At 41.9% G+C, this 23,918-nt stretch overlaps 1 protein-coding gene across 2 annotated transcripts in view; it reads left to right on the forward strand.

Annotated features, from left to right (window-relative positions):
- The window catches only part of AOAH (acyloxyacyl hydrolase), a 179,296-nt gene that overhangs the window by 23,169 nt on the left and 132,209 nt on the right, over window positions 1–23,918 (forward strand). For both annotated transcript variants that reach the window (XM_007446115.1, XM_007446116.1), the window contains 2 exons: window positions 4,974–5,040; window positions 12,700–12,799. In XM_007446115.1, coding sequence (XP_007446177.1) covers window positions 4,974–5,040; window positions 12,700–12,799 — 167 coding nt within the window. The remainder of the gene's footprint in view (window positions 1–4,973; window positions 5,041–12,699; window positions 12,800–23,918) is intronic.

The raw sequence follows: 23,918 nt of genomic DNA on the forward strand, positions 1-23,918 counted from the left end.
TTGGTTCCTTTTGACTCATAACAGAAAATTTTAGTCTGCTGAGGTAAAATGAGAGGTTGAAAAGTCAGATGCTGGTAAAATAGGAGCTAGCACTTTGCCAAGGGAAGGAAAGTTGGTATTTCAGGTTTTCAGTGGAGGGTTACCTTTTAATTGGAGGCATTTCAAAGGATTAATAAGGCTATTTGGAGTTATTTTCATTTTATTAATTAATATTCACCTCTAGATAGAAATAAAGTACTCAGTTCAGATTAAAGGCTCTTTCACCTGACAGACATAAGGGCAGGGTTGGCGTTACTGTTTCCATTTTGTGGATAGGAAAGAGGGCACAGAATGGTCACATGAATTGTATAGAGTGACAAAGATAGTCTGACCCTTAGCTAAAGATTTCTCCTTCTAGAAAACATAATAGGCCTGGTCCACAGTGACTGCCTGCACCCATGAATTGTATGAGTGACAAAGATAGTCTGACCCTTAGCTAAAGATTTCTCCTTCTAGAAAACATAATAGGCCTGGTCCACAGTGACTGCCTGCACCCAGTATTGCCTTCTGTCTGGTGAGAATGGGAGAGAGGGGAAGTCAAAATATGCACAGCAACAAACAGTTATTATTTTTAAAATTATTTTTAAGTAGTACTGCTTTTATCTCCAAAGCTAAACAAGTATATAAAATGTAACCTTAGCAGAGAAACCATGCAAGCAACATTCTTGAGAATAATCACTCAGGAAATCATGCGGGGCTTTCTGATGCCTGGGAACACAATTTTTTCGAATTGTGCAAAGTATTTCTGACCTTCAGTTTCACCCACTGCATTTGCCTGTGGCTCTCACTAGTAAACACCTTGGAAGAATCTCAGAATTGTTAATGGAAAAATGATTAATGGAATCATTCTCACCAGGGGTCAGTAGACTCATATGCCCTCAGGTTCTTGCTAGAATTTCAGTTTCTTGGGTCACCTGTGCAGAAATCTTATCTCCATGGAGTATGATAGCTAAAAACTCATGTCGTCTTAAAATGAGGAAGGCAGCTCTCCTCACATTCTGTAGGTTCTGAAAATCTACATGCAGCCCAGAACACATAGCTACAAAACTATCTCAGTGGTCAGTTCACCTCACTGTGCTGCAAATTTCTAATGAGTAGTTAGTGTATACCTGCCATACCTGAGGTAGATGAGGCATCAAATAAAATGCCCTAAGTATGTTGAAATGCATACTACAAATAGTTTGGGCTTTTGGGGTAGAAGACTTTAATCTCTTACTGAACCACTGTGCTCTTGGGCAGCCTTACCTCTCTAAACCTCAAAGTTCCTTCCCATAGAATGAGGGTAAAAATAACCACCCCCTCAAAAGTTTCTTATGAGAAACGAAGTGCTGATAAGCATAAAAGTGACTTACAACTTGGGATGTTCTAGGTTTCATTTAGACCCACATATGTGGATACACCTATTGTTCCTTTTTTAACCTTCCTTTGCCCTTGGGAATGGCCATACTTTTTTTTTCCCTATGCTGTTCCAAGTCCTTTTGATTCTGTAGAAATTAAATGCTCTTGTACCTTCCTGGTCACAGGCAAGGTTTAACTGTATACATTTTATATCAGATAGGTTACTAGCACTATGTTAGTGCCAGTCTTTTCTTCAGTTGTAGCAGTAACAGGTTACCATCTGATCATGGCTGACTGGGCCCTGTCTGGCTTTTTCTAGAGACTTTGCCTCTCTCTGCTCTGCACCCTTCTGTGTTGATCTAAAGTTTAGCTCTCAGAGGCCCGTCTCTTGTCCCACATTAGCCATCTCTGCAGGAGCCTCTCATTCTTAACCATCACAGAATCTGTTTGAGAAAACTGATTGTTCAGATGGCCCTGCACAGAGGGTGAGGAGAACATTGCTGCCACTCACTTCAACTTGAGCAAAATAATGTTCTATAAAAAATACACACACACACATGCAAATACCTCTTATTTTACCAGAAGAAAGAAAAATGTTCTCTGCCTTTCAGGCAGCACTGCAAGTATATCAAAGAACACCCTGGTGTCGATTTTTAAATTGCTCTGCTCTCGGCTAAACTAGTTTTACATTAACGATACTGGAAACTCATTTCCAAAGTGCTTTGCAAGTTCACGTAATTTTGAATGTCAGTTACATAATCCTCCAAGCTTCCAAGATAGTGAAGGGAATTGAACTGAATCCTACTCCTACATTTTTCAGATGAGGAAACTGAAACCCAGAAGGGGAAGCAATCTGACCAAGGTCAGAAGCCAGTTAGCTGGTGCTGAAACCCTGGTGTCTGAGACTTGGGACATCAGAGCTTTTTTGACACCCCTAAAGAGGAACACCCAAGGGGTGCTGTTTTTATTTTATAACAGTTGCATTGATATTTAATTCACATGCCATTCAATTCACTCATTTAAAGTGTATAATTCAGTGGTTTTTAGTATATTCACAGAGTTGTGCATCCATCAACACCATTAATTTTAGAACATTTTCATTATACCAAAAAGGACCTCCATGCCCCTTAGCCGTCACCTCCCAAACATCCATTCTCCCCAGCGCTAAGCAACCACTAATCGACTTTATGCCTCTGTGAATTTGCCTATTCTAGGCATTTCATATAAATGGAATCGTAGAAACATGTTTCTTTCACTTAACATAATGTATTTAAGTTCATCCATGTTGTAGCATGTATCGGAAAGTCATTACTCTTTATAGTTGAATAATATTTCGTTGTGTGTAGATAGCCCATTCTGTTCATCCACTCAGTAGTTAATGGCCATTTGGGTTGAGGTATTTCCACTTCTTTGCTATTTTATATAATTCCTCTATGAACATTCATGTATAAGTTTTTGTGTGGGTATATAAATATTTGAATTCTTTTGGGTCTAGGAGTCGGCTTATTGGCTCACATAGCAACTCAATATTTAACCATTTGAGGAACTGTCAGACTGTTTACCAAAGTTGCTGTACCATTTTATACACCCACCAGCAGAATATGAGGATTCTGATTTCTCCACATCCTCAACAATACTTGTTATTATCCTTCATTTTTAAAAAATAAAAGTAACCACCTCTTTTCTAATATAAATTTATTTATTTTATTTATTTATTTTTGGCTGTGTTGGGTCTTCATTGCTGCACACGAGTTTTCTCTAGTTGTGGTGAGCGGGGGCTCCTCTTTGTTGTTGTGCGCGGGCTTCTCATTGCAGTGGCTTCTCTTGTTGCAGAGCACGCGGGCTTCAGTAGTTGTGGCACACGGGCTCAGGAGTTGTGGCTCACGGGCTTAGTTGCTCCACGGCTCCACGGCATGTGGGATCTTCCCAGACCAGAGCTCGAACCCGTGTCCCCTGCATTGGCAGGTGGATTCTCAACCACTGTGACCCCAGGGAAACCCTTATCTGTCATTTGTATTCTCACATATCATTGTGGGTGTCAAGTGGTATCTCACTGTGGTTTTTATTTACATTTCCTTTAACAGCTGATGTGTTTCATGTGCTTATTGGCTATTTGTATAACTTCTTTGGAGAATATCTATTCAGATGATTTTTGAAAACGTTTGGTACAATTCACCAGTGAAGCTATCTGGTCCTGGGTTTTTCTTTATGGGACATTTTTCATTACTAATTTAATCTCTTGTATGTCTATTAAGATTGTATATTTATCCTTGAGTCAGTTTTGGTAGTTTGCCTTTCATTTGCTGCCATGCAGATGTCATAGTATTTCCTTATCGTTCTTTTTATTTCTGTAAAGTCAATAGTAATGTGAGATTAGTTTTAAGCTCATACTTCAAAAGCATAATGTGTTTGAAGTCTCATGCTTTATTGCAAAAACAAGTCCCATGAAACTATCTATTTTATTATAAAAGTAGGGTTTCCCTGGTGGCGCAATGGTTGAGAGTCCGCCTGCCGATGCAGGGAACGCGGGTTCGTGCCCCGGTCCGGGAAGATCCCACATGCCGCGGAGCGGCTGGGCCCGTGAGCCATGGCCGCTGAGCCTGCACGTCCGGAGCCTGTGCTCCGCAACGGGAAGAGGCCACAACAGTGAGAGGCCCGCGTACCACAAAAAAAAAAAAAAAAAGTAATATTTACATTATTTACCATTGAGTAAAATTGAAGCACCAGAGAGTTTTCCCATATTTATCCTGAATAGTGCCTATTCTCCAAGCAACTGGTAGCCCAGTTTGAGGTAAATATGACAAGAAAAATTTTTCTCAGGGAGGGTTTCCCATCTGTCCCCAGGACAGTCCATCCGTCCTAACCATGCAAAAGCCCTCCATAGAATTACCAGGGTTCCATAGTCGGCTGACAAACTGGAGAAACAGGACCAGAGATTTAACAGGTTTCCTTGTCCAAACAGACCAATCCATAAAGCCTTCCTGTATTTTCATAACAGGGGAAGCAGGAGAAGGAGGTTGTCTAGGCCATGGGTTTGCGTGTGTGTGTGTGTGTGTGTGTGTGTGTGTGTGTGTGTGTGTGTTCTCTGGTGTAGATGGCAATGCAGAGACACCTGTGACAGTTAGTATCCTTTTATGTCTGGAGTACCAACAGCAAAAATTAAATAGCCAAAGTAAAGTCTTTTTTCCCCAAATGAACATCAGAGAAGAATATTTTTAACAAAGCAATATTTCAGATTATTTACTTTAAAGCGAGTCCTGTTTCTGTCATCATCAACAAATGAGATCCTTTCCAACATTCAGACATTCCCTGCTGTACAAAAGAAAATGAGACTCCAGAATTTAACTGTATTTTTATCAAAAATTAGTGGTCTTTAACATCTACAGTAAACAAAGTACCATTTACATAAGCCTGAGATGGAAATGATATTTTCATGGGTATATTAACTGTAACATTTCTCCCAAACCTTTACAATTAATCACTTGAATTAATAATAAATCAAGCACTTAGCTTCAGTTCCTAGTAAAGATCATTATTAACTCGTGTGTTAAATTCATCATAATGAAAAATAATTTATTTCCCCTGATTTTTCTTAGAAAAACTGTTCTTGAAGACCACCTGCTATTTAGTGGTAGGCATATTTGGACCAGACATCATAAAACTGTGAGTATGCCAGCACATTAATCTGATTTGGTTGCTGGGACATGATGAGGGAGAAAGCAGGAAAACTGGGAGGTAGCTGGCTCCATTTCCAGTTGGATGTACTTTTTGTAAAAGGGCGTAATATCTATCCAGTTCTTGTTAATAGTGGAAAATTCAAACCTGACTCAGATCCTTTGTGATCCTAGGCAAAGGCTCCCTTTGAATTATAGTGTGGCAACCTGGCTCAGTTTCTCTCCAAGAGGATTTCAGAAGGAATTTCACCAATAATGCCAACAGATGACAAGATCCTAGTGGCGGGACATGGGAATTTGACCCTTTCTCCTGAGCTTGCCCTACACTCCCTCCTGGGTTCTAGGGCCACGTGCTTCTCAGGTTCTTTCCTTCTCTCCTCCCACCTGCTGGTTTCCTGGCCTTGTCTCCAGCCCCACCCCTCAAGGTCCTGTATGTGCGCCATTATCATTACCTGTCTGCTTCCTTTCTTTCTTTTCTCTTTTTTGAGCTCAGAGCACTGGATCAGATAAATCATATTCCTGTTCATGGCACTTTCTCATCAAGGATTCATACATGGCTTTCTTGTATTTCTTATTTAGTTATTTACCTAGTGACTTTGAATACTGTAATTAGCTTCCAAATTACCACCCAAGGCAAATTCTAGGTCCTTGGCAATAACTTACCCTGACCACACGGTCCTTCTCTTCATTCTCAAGCTTTTCTCCACCCAAGTAATAAATCCCATGTTTATCTTTCTCTTGTTTCCTTTTTCTATAGTCTTTATATATATGTGTATATTTTTATTAATATGATAAATTATAATCATAAAAATAATATATGATAATACAATAAATAACTATTAATATGTTTATTTTATCTATTGCTTTAAAGCATATTTTAAAATTCTGGTTATTTCTTTACTTTATGAAGAGAGTATCACATTGTTCATAATCTTTGGGAACTTACCACTTAAATTTGTATGTCTAAGATTCATCCATAGATTTGTGTCACTGCTGTAGTTCATGCACTCTGACTGCACACAATATTCCATTGTGTCTCTACAAGAGTCTATTTCTTCACTCTCCCATTGTCGGGTGTTTGGCTTGTTTTCTGGTTTTTCACTGTTCACATGTGGCACTTGTGAACAGTGCTACTCTGAACATTCTTACATGGTTCCTATTTTATATGCCTAATATTAGCCTCAGAGCAGAGTGGCTCAGAGAAGCTAACCCCACAGAAGGGTAGCCTGCAGTTACAGAATTCTGAAGTCAAAAGGAACTTAAAATGATACAGACCCGAGGGATGATCAGTGTTCCATCGTGCCGTGCACCTGCCTCTATTTATATTGCCCTCCCTTTACTGTGGTCAGTGATTTTTCCCGGGCCCTGGACTGGGAGTTTTTGGAAGGCAGGGACCCCTTCTTCTTAGCTCATATCTCTATTACTGCCACTGCCTCCTAATAGGACCCCAGCCCTGCAGGATTGCCCATTGCCTTGCAAGTCCATAATCCACATCCTAGCTGGCTAGATAGCTTTTTAATGCAAAACTAATTATGGCAATCTCCAACATAAAATTTTCACACCCTTTGCAGGATTCCTTAGCCCCCTACACAAAGCTCTTTATGAACTGACCCCTGAGGACATTTTCAGACTCATCCCTGGCTGCTCCACAGCACACCATGCTCCAAACCACTTGTAATTCTCCCCACACATCAGAAGGTTTTTGCCTCAGGACCTTTGCATGAGCTGTTCACTCAGCTTGGCACATCCAAAACCTGTACCCCAAACAAATCTTACTTCTTTGGACCTCAGCTCCAGGGTCATTTCCTCTGGAAGCTTTCCTGACCCTCCCTAGGCTAAGATAGATACCCCCAACACACACACACAGACACACACACACACTCTTCCTATCCTGTGCAAACCCCTAGCACTTGCAAACAGCACTTATCATGTCTGTTTGTACTTTAATTCTCCATTTACTTTTCTGAGTTGCTAACTAGATTGAAAGACTTCTGAGAACTAAGACTACACTTATTCATCTTAAGCAAAATACTGAATATGTGGAAGGAAGGAGGGAAGGAAGGAAGGAAGGGAGGGAGGGAGGGAGGAAGGGGAAGTGGGGGGCTTTGTATCTCCAGGGCTTGGTGCAATACTTGAGCATAGAAAGCCTTTAGTAAAAATTTGTTAAATTGATTAATTCTTTATAAAAATAAAATTATCACTACAGATGAACTAAAGAAAAGAAAACAATTTAGCCTATTCAATGAATCTGTTCACACACCTAGTCTGGGGGAAACATCATCTTGGCCAGAGAGGTTTTCCTGGGCCTAGATCAGGGAACCAGAGAAGTAAGTGGAAAACAGTCACAGAAAAAATGGGCCTGGCAAGCCACTGAAAGAGGCTGAATAGGTGGTGGGGAGGGGAAGAAAGTTTTTCCTTTGAGAGTCATAAGTGACTAATTCTCATTAGTATGGGGGAGGCCACTTTGAAGAAAGATAGATATAGTAAATGATCCCCCTTTGTGGTTCCGTCCACTATTAGTTTTGTTTGTGTGTAATTTTCCAGGACCCATATTAGTTGTTTGCTGATAGCAATTTCTCTTCCTATGGTGGCCTCTTCTTACAGCTTATTTTAATCAATCATGTGCAATTCTGGGCTGATGTAGACCCTGAACCTGACAACCTTATGATTTAGTTTTACCTGAATTTCAGGCTTCCAATACTAAATGTTTCCTAACCCAGAGGGCATCCCTCCTCATTATTTCACAGGTCAATTCTCAATGATTCGTGGACTAAGCTTTCAGCAATTACATTTCCTACCCACAGGCGAACCACAGGATCTTGTTAGGAAGTGGGACACCTGAGTACTCGGGCATTCATTAGCCCAAGAACCTGGGTCAGGCAGGGCGGGGCTACTTCCGGGAACAACCAAGCCTACCAAGTGACCACATGCTCCGTCTTCCTTGTCTTGACTTCTGTTGTGCCAGAGGTTGCCATAGCAAAGCTGATGCTGGTCTTCTGTTCATCTCACCTTGCTTCATGGTATCTATTTATGCTCTCAATCATAAAATCTTATATTCCAAACTTAGGGGTTTTCAGAAATCAGGAGAGGCCTAAACTACTAACATGTTTAGAAGAAAAATGCAAAACAGGGTTTAAAACAATTTTGGTACAACTTAAAGGTAACTAACGTATTTTTAAATAGCAAAAATATAAAGTACAATAATACAACTGAGCCATTGACAAGGTAATGATGAGATTTATAGAAATGATTAAATTCCTAGTACACTCCAAAGTGTGCGGTCCAGAAGTGAGATAAAAGTGTTAAGTCGTATGAGGAAGATCTTCTTTCAATGCTGTGAGTGTATCTCTGTGGTTATATATTAATGTATAAATTTTCCTTTGAAAGTGATGTCAAAGGTCTAAATCTGAGAGCTTCCATGTGTGAAAGGCTCTGTCCTTACTCCCTGCCATAGGCTATCACTCTACCTGTCTGTTCAAACTTAACCCTGACCGTGTTCCCTTCTTTTGATTTATGATGATGGCAGTCATCAGCATTGACTTCCTTCTACCATGATCCTAATTAAACTTGTTAGTTAGCTCTGCCGAATGTGTTGAAGCCTCCTCCCCACATGACTCACTCCTGTACAACTCTGTTACCTGTAAAGGTAGTAAAGGATGTCAATTGAAATGTGACCATTTTAGTCTTATTTGCAGCTCCGGGAAAAAGAAAGCAATGTTGGATGGGAATAGTTATTAAGGGTTTGGAGATTTCCTAAGGATTTCAGAAATTGTGTGTAGCCTAAGCCTTCTGTCCCAAGGCTGGTTAAGAGCACACATGCTACTTTGCCACTTCGCTGCATCTTGCACATTGTCATGGTCTTACACCTGTCTGGATGTCTGAGGCTCAGCACTTTCTATTCTTGTGCAAAGGAGTGCTTCTCAATTCCAGTCTTTTGATGATAAAGCTCTGATCTTAGAGGATTGGGGAGGGAAACCACATACCCACTTCCCCTCTTCTATTTTTCAGTTCAGAGAACACAAGTCTCACTCGCTGAATGAGGGGCCCCCATCCCCACTCCCATATTCAAGTTCACTTACTTGAAATTTTGCTCTGTTTGCAGGGGAAAGAGAATAGATCTTGGACACCATATGATGAGTTAGCTCTGGTGGTTCTGAATTGCCACAGATGGGATCTTGGCCTTAGGTTGAAAAAAAAAAAAAAGATTAAGCAGAGCCCTATTTATTACCCTCCTGAGTCCACAAAATACCAGATCTCCCCAAAGACAGCAGTCATCAAGTAAATAAATGAACCATTAAGTTGAGAACAGATGTGTGAAAACAGCCACCCTCTCCTGATTTACTGACCCTTGGTAGACATTACTCTGGTAATGGACCTTGTGTGTCACAAACTGCTTGTTCCACAGCTTAGTCACCTTTACGTTACCTTCCCCTCCACCTCCTATGAAGGAACCCTGGGGCCAAGCAGATGACTCTCATGATGAGCTCGCTTTCCTGTCTTAACTCAGGAAAAAAAAAAAAAAAAAAAAAAAAAAAAAAAAAAAAAAAAAAAAAAAAAAAAAAAGCTGAAAAGCCATCTAGCCAGTCACACTGTTGAAAAGCCATCTAGCCAGTCACACTGTTAGTCTCATTCAGCTGGAATGAAATTTGAAAGCCATGATCCCAGCCTATGTTTTCACATACTAGTGACCATCAAAATATTTTTCCTTTTTTTAATTGAAGTATAGTTGACTAACAATATTGTCTTAGTTTCAGGGGTACAGCAAAGTGATTTGGTTATACATATATTCTTTTTTATTATTTTCCACTATAGTTTATTACAAGATATTGAACATAGTTCCCTATGCTACACAGTAAAACCTTGTTGCTTATCTGTTTTATATATGGTAGTGTGTATCTGTTAATCCCATATTCCTAATTTATCCCTCCCCCTTCCCCTTTGGTATCCATAAGTTTCTTTTCTATGTCTGTGAGTCTATTTCTGTTTTGTATATAAGTCCATTTGTACTATTTTTTAGATTCCACATATAAGTTGTATCATATAACATTTGTCTTTCTCTCTCTGATTTACTTCACTTAGTATGATAACCTCTGGGTCCATCCACGTTGCAGCAAATGGCATTATTTCATTCTTTTTTATGGCATTGTTTAATTCTTTTTCATTCCATTGTGTGTGTGTGTACACACACACACACACATAACACATCTTCTTTATCCATTCACCTGTTGATAGACACTTAGGTTGCTTCCATATCTTGGCTATTCTAAATAGTGCTGCTATGAACATTGGAGTGCATGTGTCTTTTCAAATTAGAGTTTTCATCTTTTCCTGATAGATGCACAGGAATGGGATTCCTGGATCCCATCAAAATATTTAAAGATCTCTGAGATGGACTGTCTTTCTCCGATAGGCTTTTCATTAATATTGGGGCAGTTCTTTCTGCAAGAAGGTTCATGATATAAATTAACACTCAAGGCCCCTCTTCGCACTTTTTGCTTGGCAGTCCAAAGTTAAGATTATTAGAGCTTTTAAAGATGTCTCAATGTTCAGCAACTATTAAAAGTCCTACGTATGCACACTAAGTAAAACCAGGATGCGTTTCTGTTTTATTTTGTTTTGTTTGCAGCTTGCTTTTGTTTTACCTCTCTAAATCTCCTTTTTTATTCTGCATGTCCAGGTAGAAAACTCCCTTGGAGGAGTGGACAACCCAATGGAGGGTCGCTGGAATGGTTATTGGAGAAATAAAGCAGAAATAGGAGTGAAGCCAGGGAGCAGATCCAATGACTTACATCCAGGCCCTGGTCACAGGGCCAAGCATTGCCAGGCTCACCAGTGCTTCTCAAGGGCTGGCCCATGTGTGGGCTGTGACTGCATTCAGTCAAAAAGAACAAAAAGACAGAAACAACTTAGCTTTGCTTGTGAAGTAGAAGGAAGAAAGAGGAGGAGGGTCAGGGAGAGAAGAATGGTGGTAGTGATTGTAGTAGCTATAGAGATAGTCACTGTAATAGTTGGAGGGGGAGGGTGTTAGAGTAGATTTATTACAAAGGCACCTAAAGCGTTAGAGTAGATTTATTACAAGGGCACCTAAAGCATGTCATGGAACTTAAAGACAGGAAAATATCCAGGCTTCAGATAGAGCTGGAAACAGGACTGGGAAGCCACCAGGAACAGAGTCTGTTCCTCACTGCACATGTTGGGTTCTGCCCCCTGAACCCCATCCTACAGACTAGCTTTCCAAATGCTCTGTCCTCATGGCCGGAAATGACATTACAGTCCCCAGTCACTATAGGTCCTGCTATTCTTGGAACAGCCCAGAATGAAGTCAGACTTTTCAATACCAATTCCAAATTTCCCTGAGAGAGAATCTGATTGGTCCTACTTGAATTGCAGTCTAATGAGGACCAATCAACTGGCGGGAGATATGAAGTATATACACAGTTGCCAGGAACCCACCCCTACAGGTGAAGGGGGACAGTTAAGTGATCTTGTGAGTTGAGAAGAAACCCCTTAAAATAGCTTCTAGAATTGATAACTGTCCTTCCAAGATTAATCTCTAGATATTACCAACGTATGTTTCTGGAGTCTTTGTTTTTGTTGTTTTGATTTGAGTTTGAATCAGTAGCTTACTTGGAAAAGTTACTAAAAGTCCACACATGCCTTGTTCCTTCATTTGAAGCAGCACATTATACTCATTCTTCTTGGTTTAAGAGTGTTGGGGGTGGCATGTTGAAAATGAATATGGAAGGTTTGTTTTAACCCCTTCAAACCCAGACATAAACCAAAATGTTTGAAGAGCACTATCCTTACACCATACTCAGGGGAAAAAGTCAAAGATAAATATATTTACTTTAAAAGGAAAAGAGGTGATTTGGATTACATCTAAGAAAATAATTTTAGGTGTTTAAGGCTATATCAAAGATTTTTTGCTATAAGGCTCAGCAAACATTAAAATGTTGTTCTGGGGCTTCCCTGGTGGTGCAGTGGTTGAGAGTCTGCCTGCCAATGCGGGGAACACGGGTTCGAGCCCTGGTCTGGGAGGGTCCCACATGCCTCCAGGCAACTGAGCCCATGTGCCACAACTACTGAGCCTGAGCTCTAGAGCCCGTGAGCCACAACTACTGAGCCCACGTGCCACAACTACTGAAGCCCATGCACCTAGAGCTCGTGCTCTGCAACAAGAGAAGCCACTGCAATGAGAAGCCCACGCACCACAACGAAGAGTTAGCCCCCAATCGTCTCAACTAGAGAAAGCCCGCGCGCAGCAACAAAGAGCCAACACAGCCAAAAATAAATTAATTAAATAAATTAATTTAAAAAAATAATGTTGTTCCCATGAAATTACACCTCTGTCCACTTTTCCTTTCTCAATTTTATTTGCGGCTTCTCCTGAAAAGCATCACAGTGCCCGTGTGAGAGGCCGGCTCACAGCTCAGTGCTGTGAGTCCTCTCTCCCCACCCCCAGGACCTTATTCTAAAAGTAGGAGAAAGCAAGTGGCAGGAAATCGTTATGATCCAGCAGCAGCATGGAACTGGACTCAAAGGCCATACTAGAATTCATTCTGGGAGTTGACCTTCTTTTGAAATAGCTTTTGTTTCCTAATGCCTGAGAGCTTTTAAATATCCTTTGTTTTGCCCTATTTCCCTCCAGGCTCAGAGCAGATGTGAATGCTGATGTGGTGTGTCACACCCTGGAGTTTTGTAAACAGGACCCTGGCCAACCCTTGTGTCACCTCTATCCCCTTCCTAAGGTGAGTGCTTTTTCATTCTGAATGTCAGATTATGGTGATATGCAAGCCCTTTGGAAATCTGGTAAAGGGAGGTTCAGCTTCACTGGCTCCGTGGTCTGGGGACAGGGACCGGAAAAATGACATTTTCCATTACATCACCTGGAATAATATTCCCAAACTTCAACTTAGATCCCTCCCCCATGCCACCAAAGAATGTCTTTGCTGTTTATTTTAGACTGTAATCTAGAGCTGGGCCGGCAGTACATAGGAAATCTGACCAGCCAAGGTGAGAAGAGGTTAAATCCCTCTCTACCCCTTAAAACTCAAGCAAGTTACTTTTATAGAGTGACCAACTCATGCAGTTTGCCCAGGACTTTCCTGGTATAAGCAGTTGGAAGTCCCACATCCTGGGAAAACTTGGGCAGTTGTTCCCCCTAGTCTAAGCTTTATTGTTCTCACCCATAAAATTGGTCTAACAAAATACCTAAAATACCTCCCTCATAGATTTGTTGGGGGAAGTAGGTGAACTAATATATATAAAATGCTTAGCACAATACCTGCTGCATAAATAAATATTAATAAAAATGGTAGCTAATATAATTATTACCAATATCATTATTATTCAGAAGTAGCTCTTCAGAATACCGTGTGTGCATTATATCGTGTTGGACAATTTTTAATTTTTATTTATTTATTTTTTAAATATTTATTTATGTTTTTTTTTTTTGGCTGCATCGGGTCTTAGTTGCGGCACATGGGATCTTTCATTGCAGCGTGTGGGCTCTTCATTGCAGTGCTTCTCTCTAGTTGTGGCACACAGGCTCATTAGTTGCGGTGCAAGGGCTCTCTAGTTGTGGCATGTGGGCTCCGTAGTTGCGGTGTGTGGGCTTAATTGCCCTGCGGCATGTGGGACCTTAGTTCCTTGACCAGGGATTGAACCGGCATCCCCTGCATTACAAGACAGATTCTTAACCACTGGACCACCAGGGAAGTCCTGACAATTCTGAATTGGAATGCAGATGGAAACAGACAAATGTGGACACAATGTCCTGCTCATGCTATGAATGAGACTATGATATTAGATCTGGTTAGGCCTCAAAATAATGATTTTCAGAAACTTCCTATAAAATAAAATAAAACAAAATAAATAAAATTAAAAAATAAAATTCTATGCCCCCTTTCCCAGAATTATAGTATTTCTATATATAACACAACAGGCTTTTTTTTATTTGTAATTTCATTTTTATTCTTATTGAAATAAAGTCATTTTAACACTTTTTGGCCTAACCAATGAACACGATTTGGGTTACTGGTAATATTAAATATCATAAGGCTGTCTCCTTGAGCAGGAAGAAAGAGATGCAAATACCTGGGGTACATGTGCATTTCATGCTACCTCGATTATTGACTAAGTGCCAGTTAAATTTCCCTTAATTCTACCTAAGAAGATGTGGTCTCCACTGATTTCTAGAAGAGTTAATTTTAATTAAAAAAACTTTTTCCATGTATTCAAATAGCATGCGAATATAATAATATTCACTGCTTGATAATGTACAGAAGTAACGTGTCTCTATGTACAAAGGCAAGTGATATGGGTTTTTGTGATTTCCTTAAATAACATCATTTTATATATTTTCACACTCACAGCTATACATAGTCACAAAATGTTCAACTTTAAACTATCCCATTTAAAATGACATTCTTTATTTTTATACTCTGTAGAATTTATACTCAAAATAGCATTTCCTTGTCCTCCCATCACCACCCCCTTTTCAATTCCCAACTTGGGAACATTTCGACCATCCTTTCTGGCTGGGAGGAAGTCGGAGGATTTCGTCTCAGAAATGTTCAGCTTCCACCCCAGCTGGGCGTGCTCCCTGGTCCCTCCACCCTTCTCCTCAAATCCCATCGCCAGCCTCCATCTCTACGGAGGACACAGAAAAGAGGGGCAGTTGGTGCAAACGTGGACAGCTTCATCCTCTTCTGCCTCCACAATTTCCTTTAAGAGCAATAACTGATGTTTACTGAGCATTCACTGTGCTTACTCTTCATCCTGTCTAGTCCCCCAAATAGCCCCAGCGTGCAAGCACCATTATGACCCCTTTTCTAAGACTGAGGAAACTGAGGGTTAAAAAGGTTACAGAACTGTTACTCCCCTGAGAAAGACCAGAAATGGGATTCAGATCCCTGTCCTTTGCTCAGAGAGGTTGGTTGGTCTCTCAACCTTTGTGTCAGTGTTTCTTGAAAATCCCCTCGGGGTATCTCTTCACAGTAGTCAACTGAAATCCCACCACCAGAAATAACCAATATTAAAATATTGGAGGGCTTCCCTGGTGGCGCAGTGGTTGAGAGTCCACCTGCCGATGCAGGGGACACGGGTTCATGCCCCGGTCCAGGAAGATCCCACATACCGCGGAGCAGCTGTGCCCGTGAGCCATGGCCGCTGAGCCTGCACGTCCGGAGCCTGTGCTCCGCAATGGGAGAGGCCACAGCAGTGAGAGGCCCGCGTACCGAAAAAAAAATATATATATATATATTGGATATTTTCCTTTTAATTTTTAAATAAATTATATTAATTTCTTTGAGAGTTATGATAATGTTATATGTACAAATTTTTATCCTACTCTTCCCCCTTAACATTACATTTTGAGTGTGCATTTTTTTAAATGGTACATATCAGACCTACTTTTCATTCCCATGGCACACAAATTATACCTACATAGCAGGTGTGAATTAGAAGTAAAGAAACAGATATAATTTCCAGCCTGCCAGAGCCTTCCTCATGACCCTTCCAGTCAATAACCCCCCAATAAAGCCACTACTCTGAAATCTACCACCACAGATTAGTTCATTTATATAAAGTTCTGCTCTTGAATTTCATGTAAATGGAAGAATACAGTATATTCTTTGTGTCTGGTTTCTTTTGTCTGTGAGAGTCATCTGTGTTATTACAAGTAACAGTATCATTGCATGAAGTTTTCACACAATCATCTTTTGATGTTGCTCCTGCTATAACTTCCCAACTAGTTCAACCAAATCTGCTTTTGACCTCTTTCTATTCTTTTTTTTTTTTTTTTTTGTGGTACGCGGGCTTCTCACTGTTGTGGCCTCTCCCGTTGCGCAGCGGATGTGCAGGCTCAGTGGCCATGGCTCACGGGCCCAGCCGCTCCGCAGCATGTGGGATCTTCCCAGACCGGGGCACGAACCCGCATCCCCTGCATCAGCAGGGAGACCCTCAAAAACTGCACCACCAGGGAAGCCCTCCTGACCTCTTTCCAATAAATTTTCCATACGGATGCCAGAAATGTCTTTCTATAAAATAGATACGATCTTGTCCACCGCAAAATCTTTGCCTGAAGGATGAGGAAGCCATCCCTGACTCCTTTTACACACTCTTCTTGTCAAAGCTCCTGTAGGTTCTTTCTTTGAACTTGCCTTGTCTTGAATGATATACCTGCATGATCATCTGTGAGTCTCTCCCACTAGGCTATAACCTCCAGGAGGTCAGATTCTATCTTGTTCATCTATGTATACCCAATGTCTAGGATGGTGCCTTATACATAACAAAGAAATATTTGTTGAATGAATAAATGACGTGCCACTAGTTTCTCATTTGCGTTGCTGATGGAAATTCTAATTGTCCTTACTTCATGGCCACACTAATTTTCCTGTTGCATACCTCTAATCATATTATTTCCCCCAGCCTATGACCTCCACATTGCCTGCACAATTAAGTACATATTTTCACTTAGCACTTTAGGATTCTCAAAAAGCCTTCCTGGACCTCTACTATTATCCTTGTGTAGCTCATGCTGTAGCCCAAAAGGAGTGATTGGCTCCCCCTTGAACCCATCTCAACCTTCCCAACCCTGCACCTTTGCACCTCTTAATCATTCCTTCTACCCAGATTGCCCCGTCAACACCAAGCAATCCTTCTAGCTCATCTCATTGTCACCTTCTCTGTAAAATAACTCTTAATCCTTCTCCACAAAATGTTAAGTCTCCTCTCAACCAACAGCATGAAATACCTTTTCGAGTACTACAATGTGCCAGTACTTTTCTAAATGTTTCATGTATATTAATCATTCAGTCTTATGAAATAAGCATTGTTGTCACCCACACGTTATAGATGAGGAAAGGGAGTCACAGAGATATTAAGTTTACATAGATTTCCTTATTAGAATGTAAATATATCAGGCAGCTGCTCTGCATCTTGCCCATCTTTGTCGCCTCCATCTTGCCAGGCACATACATGGTATGTGAGTAATTACCAGGCACTGCACTTTACATACGTGATCTCATTTAGCAGTGCTCTTGGGGGTGTATTTATTTTGCAGATGAGGGAACTGAGACTAAAAGATAAGGTGACACAGCTAGTAAGGGGCAAGGAGAGGATTCAGCCCTGGGTCTGTTTGTCCTTAAAACCCAAGTTCTTACCACTGTGCTCTGTGCCTCACTGATACCCCTGCGGTATTGGTATTCTGAGTCAAACCACTGCTTCTGGGCCAGCTAGTTCCTCACAAGCAGGACTCTGCACCCTCAATGTCCTGCTTTTCATGTGTTTCAGATTCTGGTAAAATGTAGTATGATGCAAGCCATCGTCCCTGCGAATTGCATGCTGTAGAGTAGAGGGACAAAGGGGTCTCTCTGCTCCAGGGGCCTGCAGGGGCGAAGCCCCGCAGTGCAGAGCAACAGGTACCTGACTTTAGTGGGGCCAAAAGCGAAAGGTGGGACAGCATGTAGGGACTGCAATGAACCCGTGTTCATTATCTACAGCAAAGCTGAAATTCCAGCCCGCTTCTCGCCAGTCCTTTGGTCACATCTCCATATCCTTCTCTACCACGCGTTCAAAAATGACAAACTCCGTCCACCCTTAACTGAAGCAAGAAACGGTCTACAGTGTTCAGCGGGCACGAGGAGGATGGAGTGGGAATAGGCAGAGTGGAGGGAAGAGGAGGGCAAGACAAGGAGAAAGGAGAGACGAGGGGAGGAGAGAGGAGAGGAAAAGGAAAAGTGCAGACTGTGTTGTAAAGACCACCCAGATGGTTTTGTGCTACTTTGGGGGGATTATTTATAGCATTCCTCCTCTCATTTGCACACAGAGCAAGGCCATGCCTGCTGCCAGTGTGTGTCTGTGTGTGCGTGTGCATGAGCACGACCCCGACACCACAGCTCTCCAGCTGAAAATTGGATGTGGTTTCTTCATGTGTGCCCTGTTGCTTTAAACCGCTCATTTTTATTTTATTTTTATTTATTTATTTTGCGGTTCGCGGGCCTCTCACTGCCGTGGCCTCTCCCGTTGCGGAGCACAGGCTCCGGACGCGCAGGCTCAGCGGCCATGGCTCACGGGCCCAGCCGCTCCGCGGCATGTGGGATCTTCCCGGACCGGGGCACGAACCCGCATCCCCTGCATCGGCAGGCGGACTCTCAACCACTGCGCCACCAGGGAAGCCCTAAACCTCTCCTTTTTAGATCAGAGGGTTACTATGTACCAGCCCCGATTGGGCCTGGTGCAGCCTGGAGCCTCCGCAGTTTTACGCTGCTCCCTCCTGGGTCCCTTAACTCTGAGATCCCCAAGCAGACTCTGTGGCTTTGAACCGACCTCCTTCCTCACCAACCCTGAGCTGGAGGGACGGGCCATATTTAGCAACATCTCTAAGGCATAGTCAGGACTTACTTCACACCACTTTGATCTACATTACAAGAGAATTATGTTCAGAATGTGTGCGCTAGTGGAGATAGATTCTTCTATTTCCCTGGGGCCTCCAACCCATTTAAACGACTGCAAAAGAGACCTGCTGCCTTAGGAAAGCAATCCAGACTTTGCAACAGCTTTTCCCACAGTAAATCCGATTTCTGCAGGAACCAGAAGCTCTCCAGTGCTGAGTGTGTGGGCGTGTGTGCATGTACACGGAATTCGTGTTTCCCTGGAATCAAACTACCAGGAAGCCGACATAAGGAGAAAGTTAGCACTTTTTATGAGAAAGTGACACAGGACAAATTCTCGTTCAACTGAGGAATAAACAATCTGACCTCAGGAATTTATATTTTTTAAACATTAAGTGTCAGATAAAATATCTGGTGTCTCTTTTAATGGGAGGTAATAGGGTTCAGGAAAAAATTATAGATGGACAGGAAATTTAACATTTTCTAAGATTCATTAATCACTAAATTTCCTTCTGTACAATGGACAGTGCCTTTCCGTTCGTAATGATGTGCTTAGCTCTGTGAGCTTGCAATGTGCTTTACCGTTTAATCGCCCCCAAACTCCGTTTTTTTTTTTTTAAATAAGATTTTTATTTTGGAATAATTTCAGGTTTACAAAAAAGTTGTGAAGATTCCATAGAGAGTACACCCTCACCCAAGTTCAGTTTCCCCTAATGTTAATATTTTAACATTACTTGGTCAAAACTAAAGAAGCCAACATTACCCTTGTACGTGACTAGTAACCAAACTTCAGACTTGATTTGGATTTCACCAGTTTTTCCGCTAATGTCCTTCCTCTGTTCCAGGATCTAATCCAGGACACACGTTGCATTTAGGGTCTCCCTAGTCTCCTCTAGTCTATGATGGGTTTTCAGTCTTTCCTTGCTTTTCATGACCTTGACAGTTTTCAGGAGTACTGGTTAAGTATGTTCATTAAATGTCCCCCAAATTGGGATTTGTTTGTTGTTTTTATATTGATTAGACAGTCTTTTTTTTTTTTTGGAAGGAACACCACAGAGGTTAAGTGCCCTTCTCATCACATTTTATCAGGGGTACGTGATACCCACATGACATCCAGGGGGACGTTAACCTTGATCACTTTGTTAAGGAGGGGTTTGCCAGGCTTCCTCATGGGAAAGTCACTATTTTTCCCTTTTCCTTTTCTCTGTTCTTTAGAACTGGGTCACTAAGTCCAAACCACACTCAATAGGATGGGGGCTCTAAGCTCACCTCCTGGAGAAGGGAGTATATTATTTGGAATTCTTCTGCAAAGATATATCTCCCCTTCTCTATTTATGTATCCAGTTATTCATTTATGTCAATATAGACTTGTGTATATGTATTTCATACTTTGAGTTATAATTCAGTACTACGTTACTTATTTTCTTGCTCAGATTTTTCCAGCTTTGGCCACCGGGAGCTCTTTCGGGTTGCCCTGGGTCCTTTTGACACAGCTCCATTCCATTCCTTTTTTTTTTCTTTGCTTGTTGTCTTTCTTTCTTTCTTTCTTTCTTCCTTTCTTCATTCCTTCTTTTTTTCCTTTCTTTCTTTAGAATTTCCTTACTTTCTGGTAATGCCAGATGATCCAGGGTCATCTTGTATTTTTCCTGCCCCAACCCTACAATCCACCACTTTCGAAGGAGACCTGGTTCCTTTTATTGGAAGATGGTGTTTAGAAACTGAGATCTGGTTGCTGGGTGTGCCTGTTGTTACTAGGATGACATTGCTTCTAGATCCTCCTAGAGGAGAGTTTAGTAAAGTATATTTGTATGTATGTAAGCTATGAATCTACCCGTGTGTGTGTGTGTGTGTGTACATGAGTTCATACTTAGGTCTCCAACTTTCGTATAGTATCACAAGGCCAAACTCTATTTTATAGGTATAGTTATCAAACATATTTTACCTCTGAGGCTTAAGGTCTTGACCCAGGTCTCATACCTAGTGAGTAGAACCTGAACTCAACCTGCAGCTCTTCACATCAGCACACCTGTGTTTGGCATAAATTATGAAACACATTCAGAGTAGCCAGTCCTCAGTGTCAGAAAGTAAACACGGCTCTGGTTTTAGCTTTAATGAAATATTATGAAGAGCTTAATTTCTAAGAACCTTGCACAAGTATCCCAACTTTCTCATTACCAGTTAAATCATATAGTCAGTCACTCACATAGTCAGTCACGCCTCAACAAACATTTCTCGAGCACTTACTGTGTGCCAGCCCTGCCACGAGGCACCCTGAGTAAGCTATCTCTTTTAACCATCACATATCTGCAGGACAGATATGATTCCCCCATTTTATTTATAAATAAGTCTACTGAGACCTAGAGGATTAAAAGACTTGCCTCAAGTCCTGTAGCTTCTACAGAATGATTCTGTTTTCTTTTTTCCGGCAGCAAATATTTATAGAGAATGAATTATGTAGGACAGTATGCCAGCAAATGAGGCGGGCAATCGCGATGCAAAGAGTGATTCTGGACAGGGAGACCAACTCGTAAACAAACTATGATGAAGAGACAAGTGTTCCAACAGTAGGTGCAAAGAGGAACAGAAAGCTCAGCAGAGAAGGGCTGGGCCCTCCCTGGGAAGGAGTGGAGGTGACTGTCTTCAAGGTGGAGTAAGTGTTGACGCGGCGCTCCAGGCCTTGCCTGTCTCAGCGCCTTGTTCTTGGGCCCTTTGCCCAGAACCCTTCCCGTTCTCTGCACAGTCAGCACCTTCTCCTCCTTCAGCTTTCTGTTGAAATGTCCCCTCCTCGCAGGGGCCTTCCCCAAACCGCCCATCTGAAGAAGGTCTCCTTTGCTCTCACATAACACTTTGTTTCTTTCATAGCACTTGAGGGCGGGGACCATGTCTTTCTTGCTCACCATCATGTTTCCAGGACTGTGCAATGCCTGGCACAGTGTAGGTGCTTCATAAGATTTGTTAAATGAAAGCTAAGATGGGAAGGGCAGTTCTGAACATGTATGTGCTTTACTTCCTCTCTTGTGAGGATTTATCTGGTCTCGATGGAATATACCAGAGTGTAAAAGGTTTAGCTTATTTTAGAATGTGAGGCAGTTTTCAGAAATACGTGTGGAGTCCCACCTCAGTGCATCTGGTTCAGTATTTCTGGGGTGAGTCTATGTACTTCTAAAAGCTTCTGATGAGCATTAAAGGGTGAGAAGTGTTGGCTCAAGCCTGAAAGCTGCCATCAACAAGCCTGAAAGTATTGTCTCTCCTCCTGCTACTGGCCTTTTCTTTGTCATCTGGTAGCTTCCCAGACACCCAAAGTCACGTGTCTCCACTTATCCCCTAGCATTATCCTTGGTTCCTTGATTTCTGCCCCTCTTCTCATGGATTCATTAACAAACTCTGTTTGTGGGTTTCTAGTCTCCAGTCCCCTGGGAATAAGGCCTCATAGAAGGGCTGAGGGAACTGGAGGTTTTAGAAATAATCTATTTAGAGTTCACTCCTTTTTTATGGATTTTCTCATAACAGTATGCTAACTGGGCAAGGTTGCACTGAAATTATCTACACCCAAGGAAGAAAATGAGGATACCTATTAACCTGCTCAGGTCTCTCCCATTCCAAATATTAAATTAAAAAATAAACCTCCCAGAACCCCCATTCCTCTCCAGCTACAATCAAATTTCTCTGCTGCCTCTAATTGAGGGACATTTCAATAGGGTGGTTATGAGCACAGGTCTTAGAGCCAGACCACCTGGGCTCAAAGCCTGGCTGCATTTCTTGCTCTGTCTCTCCTGAAGCAAGTTGCTCAATCACTCTGGGCCTCAGTTTCTTCATCTATAAAATGGTCATAATACTCGGACTTCATACAGTTGTTATGAATATTTAACAATTTAATATATATCTCTGTGTATTTATACGCATACATACATATAAGTGTGTATGTGTATTGTCTGAGGGGGGAGGGGATTGAGTTTTAGGACAGTGCTTTGCTTATAATAAGTACTAGTAAGTGTTAGCCACAGCAGCAGCAGAATCCAGCAACTTTTTAAAAGAGGAGAGCTTTTCTTCACCTCCCATTTGCTTCTCAAGCTACTGCAGGCTGGCCTCTAGCCCCATCACTCTAATGAAACACCTCTCCTTAAGGCCACCAATGACCTCCTAAACATCAAATCCAAAAACCTTTCTTACCCATCATCTGCTGCATTTGACACTTCTTGCCACTCCCTTCCCGAGAAACTCCTCTGCCCTTTTCTGGTTCTCTTTGCACTACTCTGTCCCTTTGAGGGTTACCCTTCCCTTCCTAAGCACCAGGACCCACCCAGTCAGGACTCTGCACACTCTGGGCTTTCTCCCTGAGTGATTATAGGCAGGACAGGCTGGTGGCTAAGCACAGAGATTCAGATGCCAGCCTGAGGGCGTCAGTGACCCTGGCTCCACCGTGTACTTGCTGAGTGATTTGAGATATATCACCTAACTTCCTTGTGTTTCTTCATATGTTAAATGGGGAATATAGTAGAGCCTACCTCCAAGGGCTAATGTGAGGATTACATAAATTAATATGTGTGAAAATTCTTAGAATAGACTGATCATTATAAACATACAGAATGTTTTCTCTTGTAAGCCTCACAAATGAAGCTCAAGACTTTCCTCAGAGCTTCTGCCAGTGCATACAGCTTCCAGATAAATATCCTCATTTGTAGGTCCCAAAGATGCCTTGAACGTAACATGTCAGAAACTGGACTATCATCTTTTCCACACATCAGCTATCCCTCCCGTATTCCATATCTCAGTTTTGAAACCACCTTTCACCCACCTGAATGGTTCTTTCTAGTCTATTCCCCTTCTCCATCCTCAATTCCACCTGCCTAATTCAGGGGCTTATCATTTCTAGGATGGAGTACTGCAACAACGTTGTAACTGATATCTCTACCTCCAGCCTTGAAATCCTCAAATCCAGGCACCAAAGTGATGTTTCCAAACGCAAATCAGACCATGTTCCCTTTCCTGCTTAAATCCCTCAGAGCCATCCATCAAGGTCAGGACGAAGTCTGAATTCCATTTGTTAGCCTGTCCCTACCTACGCAGCCTTGTTCTTGGAGAAACTGCCTTATCTACTTCTCTCCAGCAGCTCAACACTTCTTATCATTTCCATCACATCCTGTTGGGTCTCACCTCCCAGCCTTGCTCTATTTCCCCCTGTACCTATAATATACCCTTTCCCTGAGTCATCCTTTAAGACCCAGATCAGTTGTCACCTTCTGCTAGAAACCATCTGACACTTATGCTCCCACTCCAGTGAGGATTAGACTCCCTTCCTCATTGTCCCCAAGATACCGTGTCCTAACAGCTATCGTTGCACTTTCGGTGTTGCATTTTAGTCATTAGTTTAAGTGTCTGGCTCTATGAGACTGACTGCTGGACTACGAGTTGTAAAGCTAGGACTATACCTGAGTCAGCTCTCTCTCCCCACTGCCTGGTATGCATATAGGAG

The sequence above is a fragment of the Lipotes vexillifer genome, unplaced genomic scaffold, assembly GCF_000442215.2.
Source record: "Lipotes vexillifer unplaced genomic scaffold, Lipotes_vexillifer_v1.1 scaffold822, whole genome shotgun sequence".
NCBI classification, from domain to species: domain Eukaryota; kingdom Metazoa; phylum Chordata; class Mammalia; order Artiodactyla; family Lipotidae; genus Lipotes; species Lipotes vexillifer.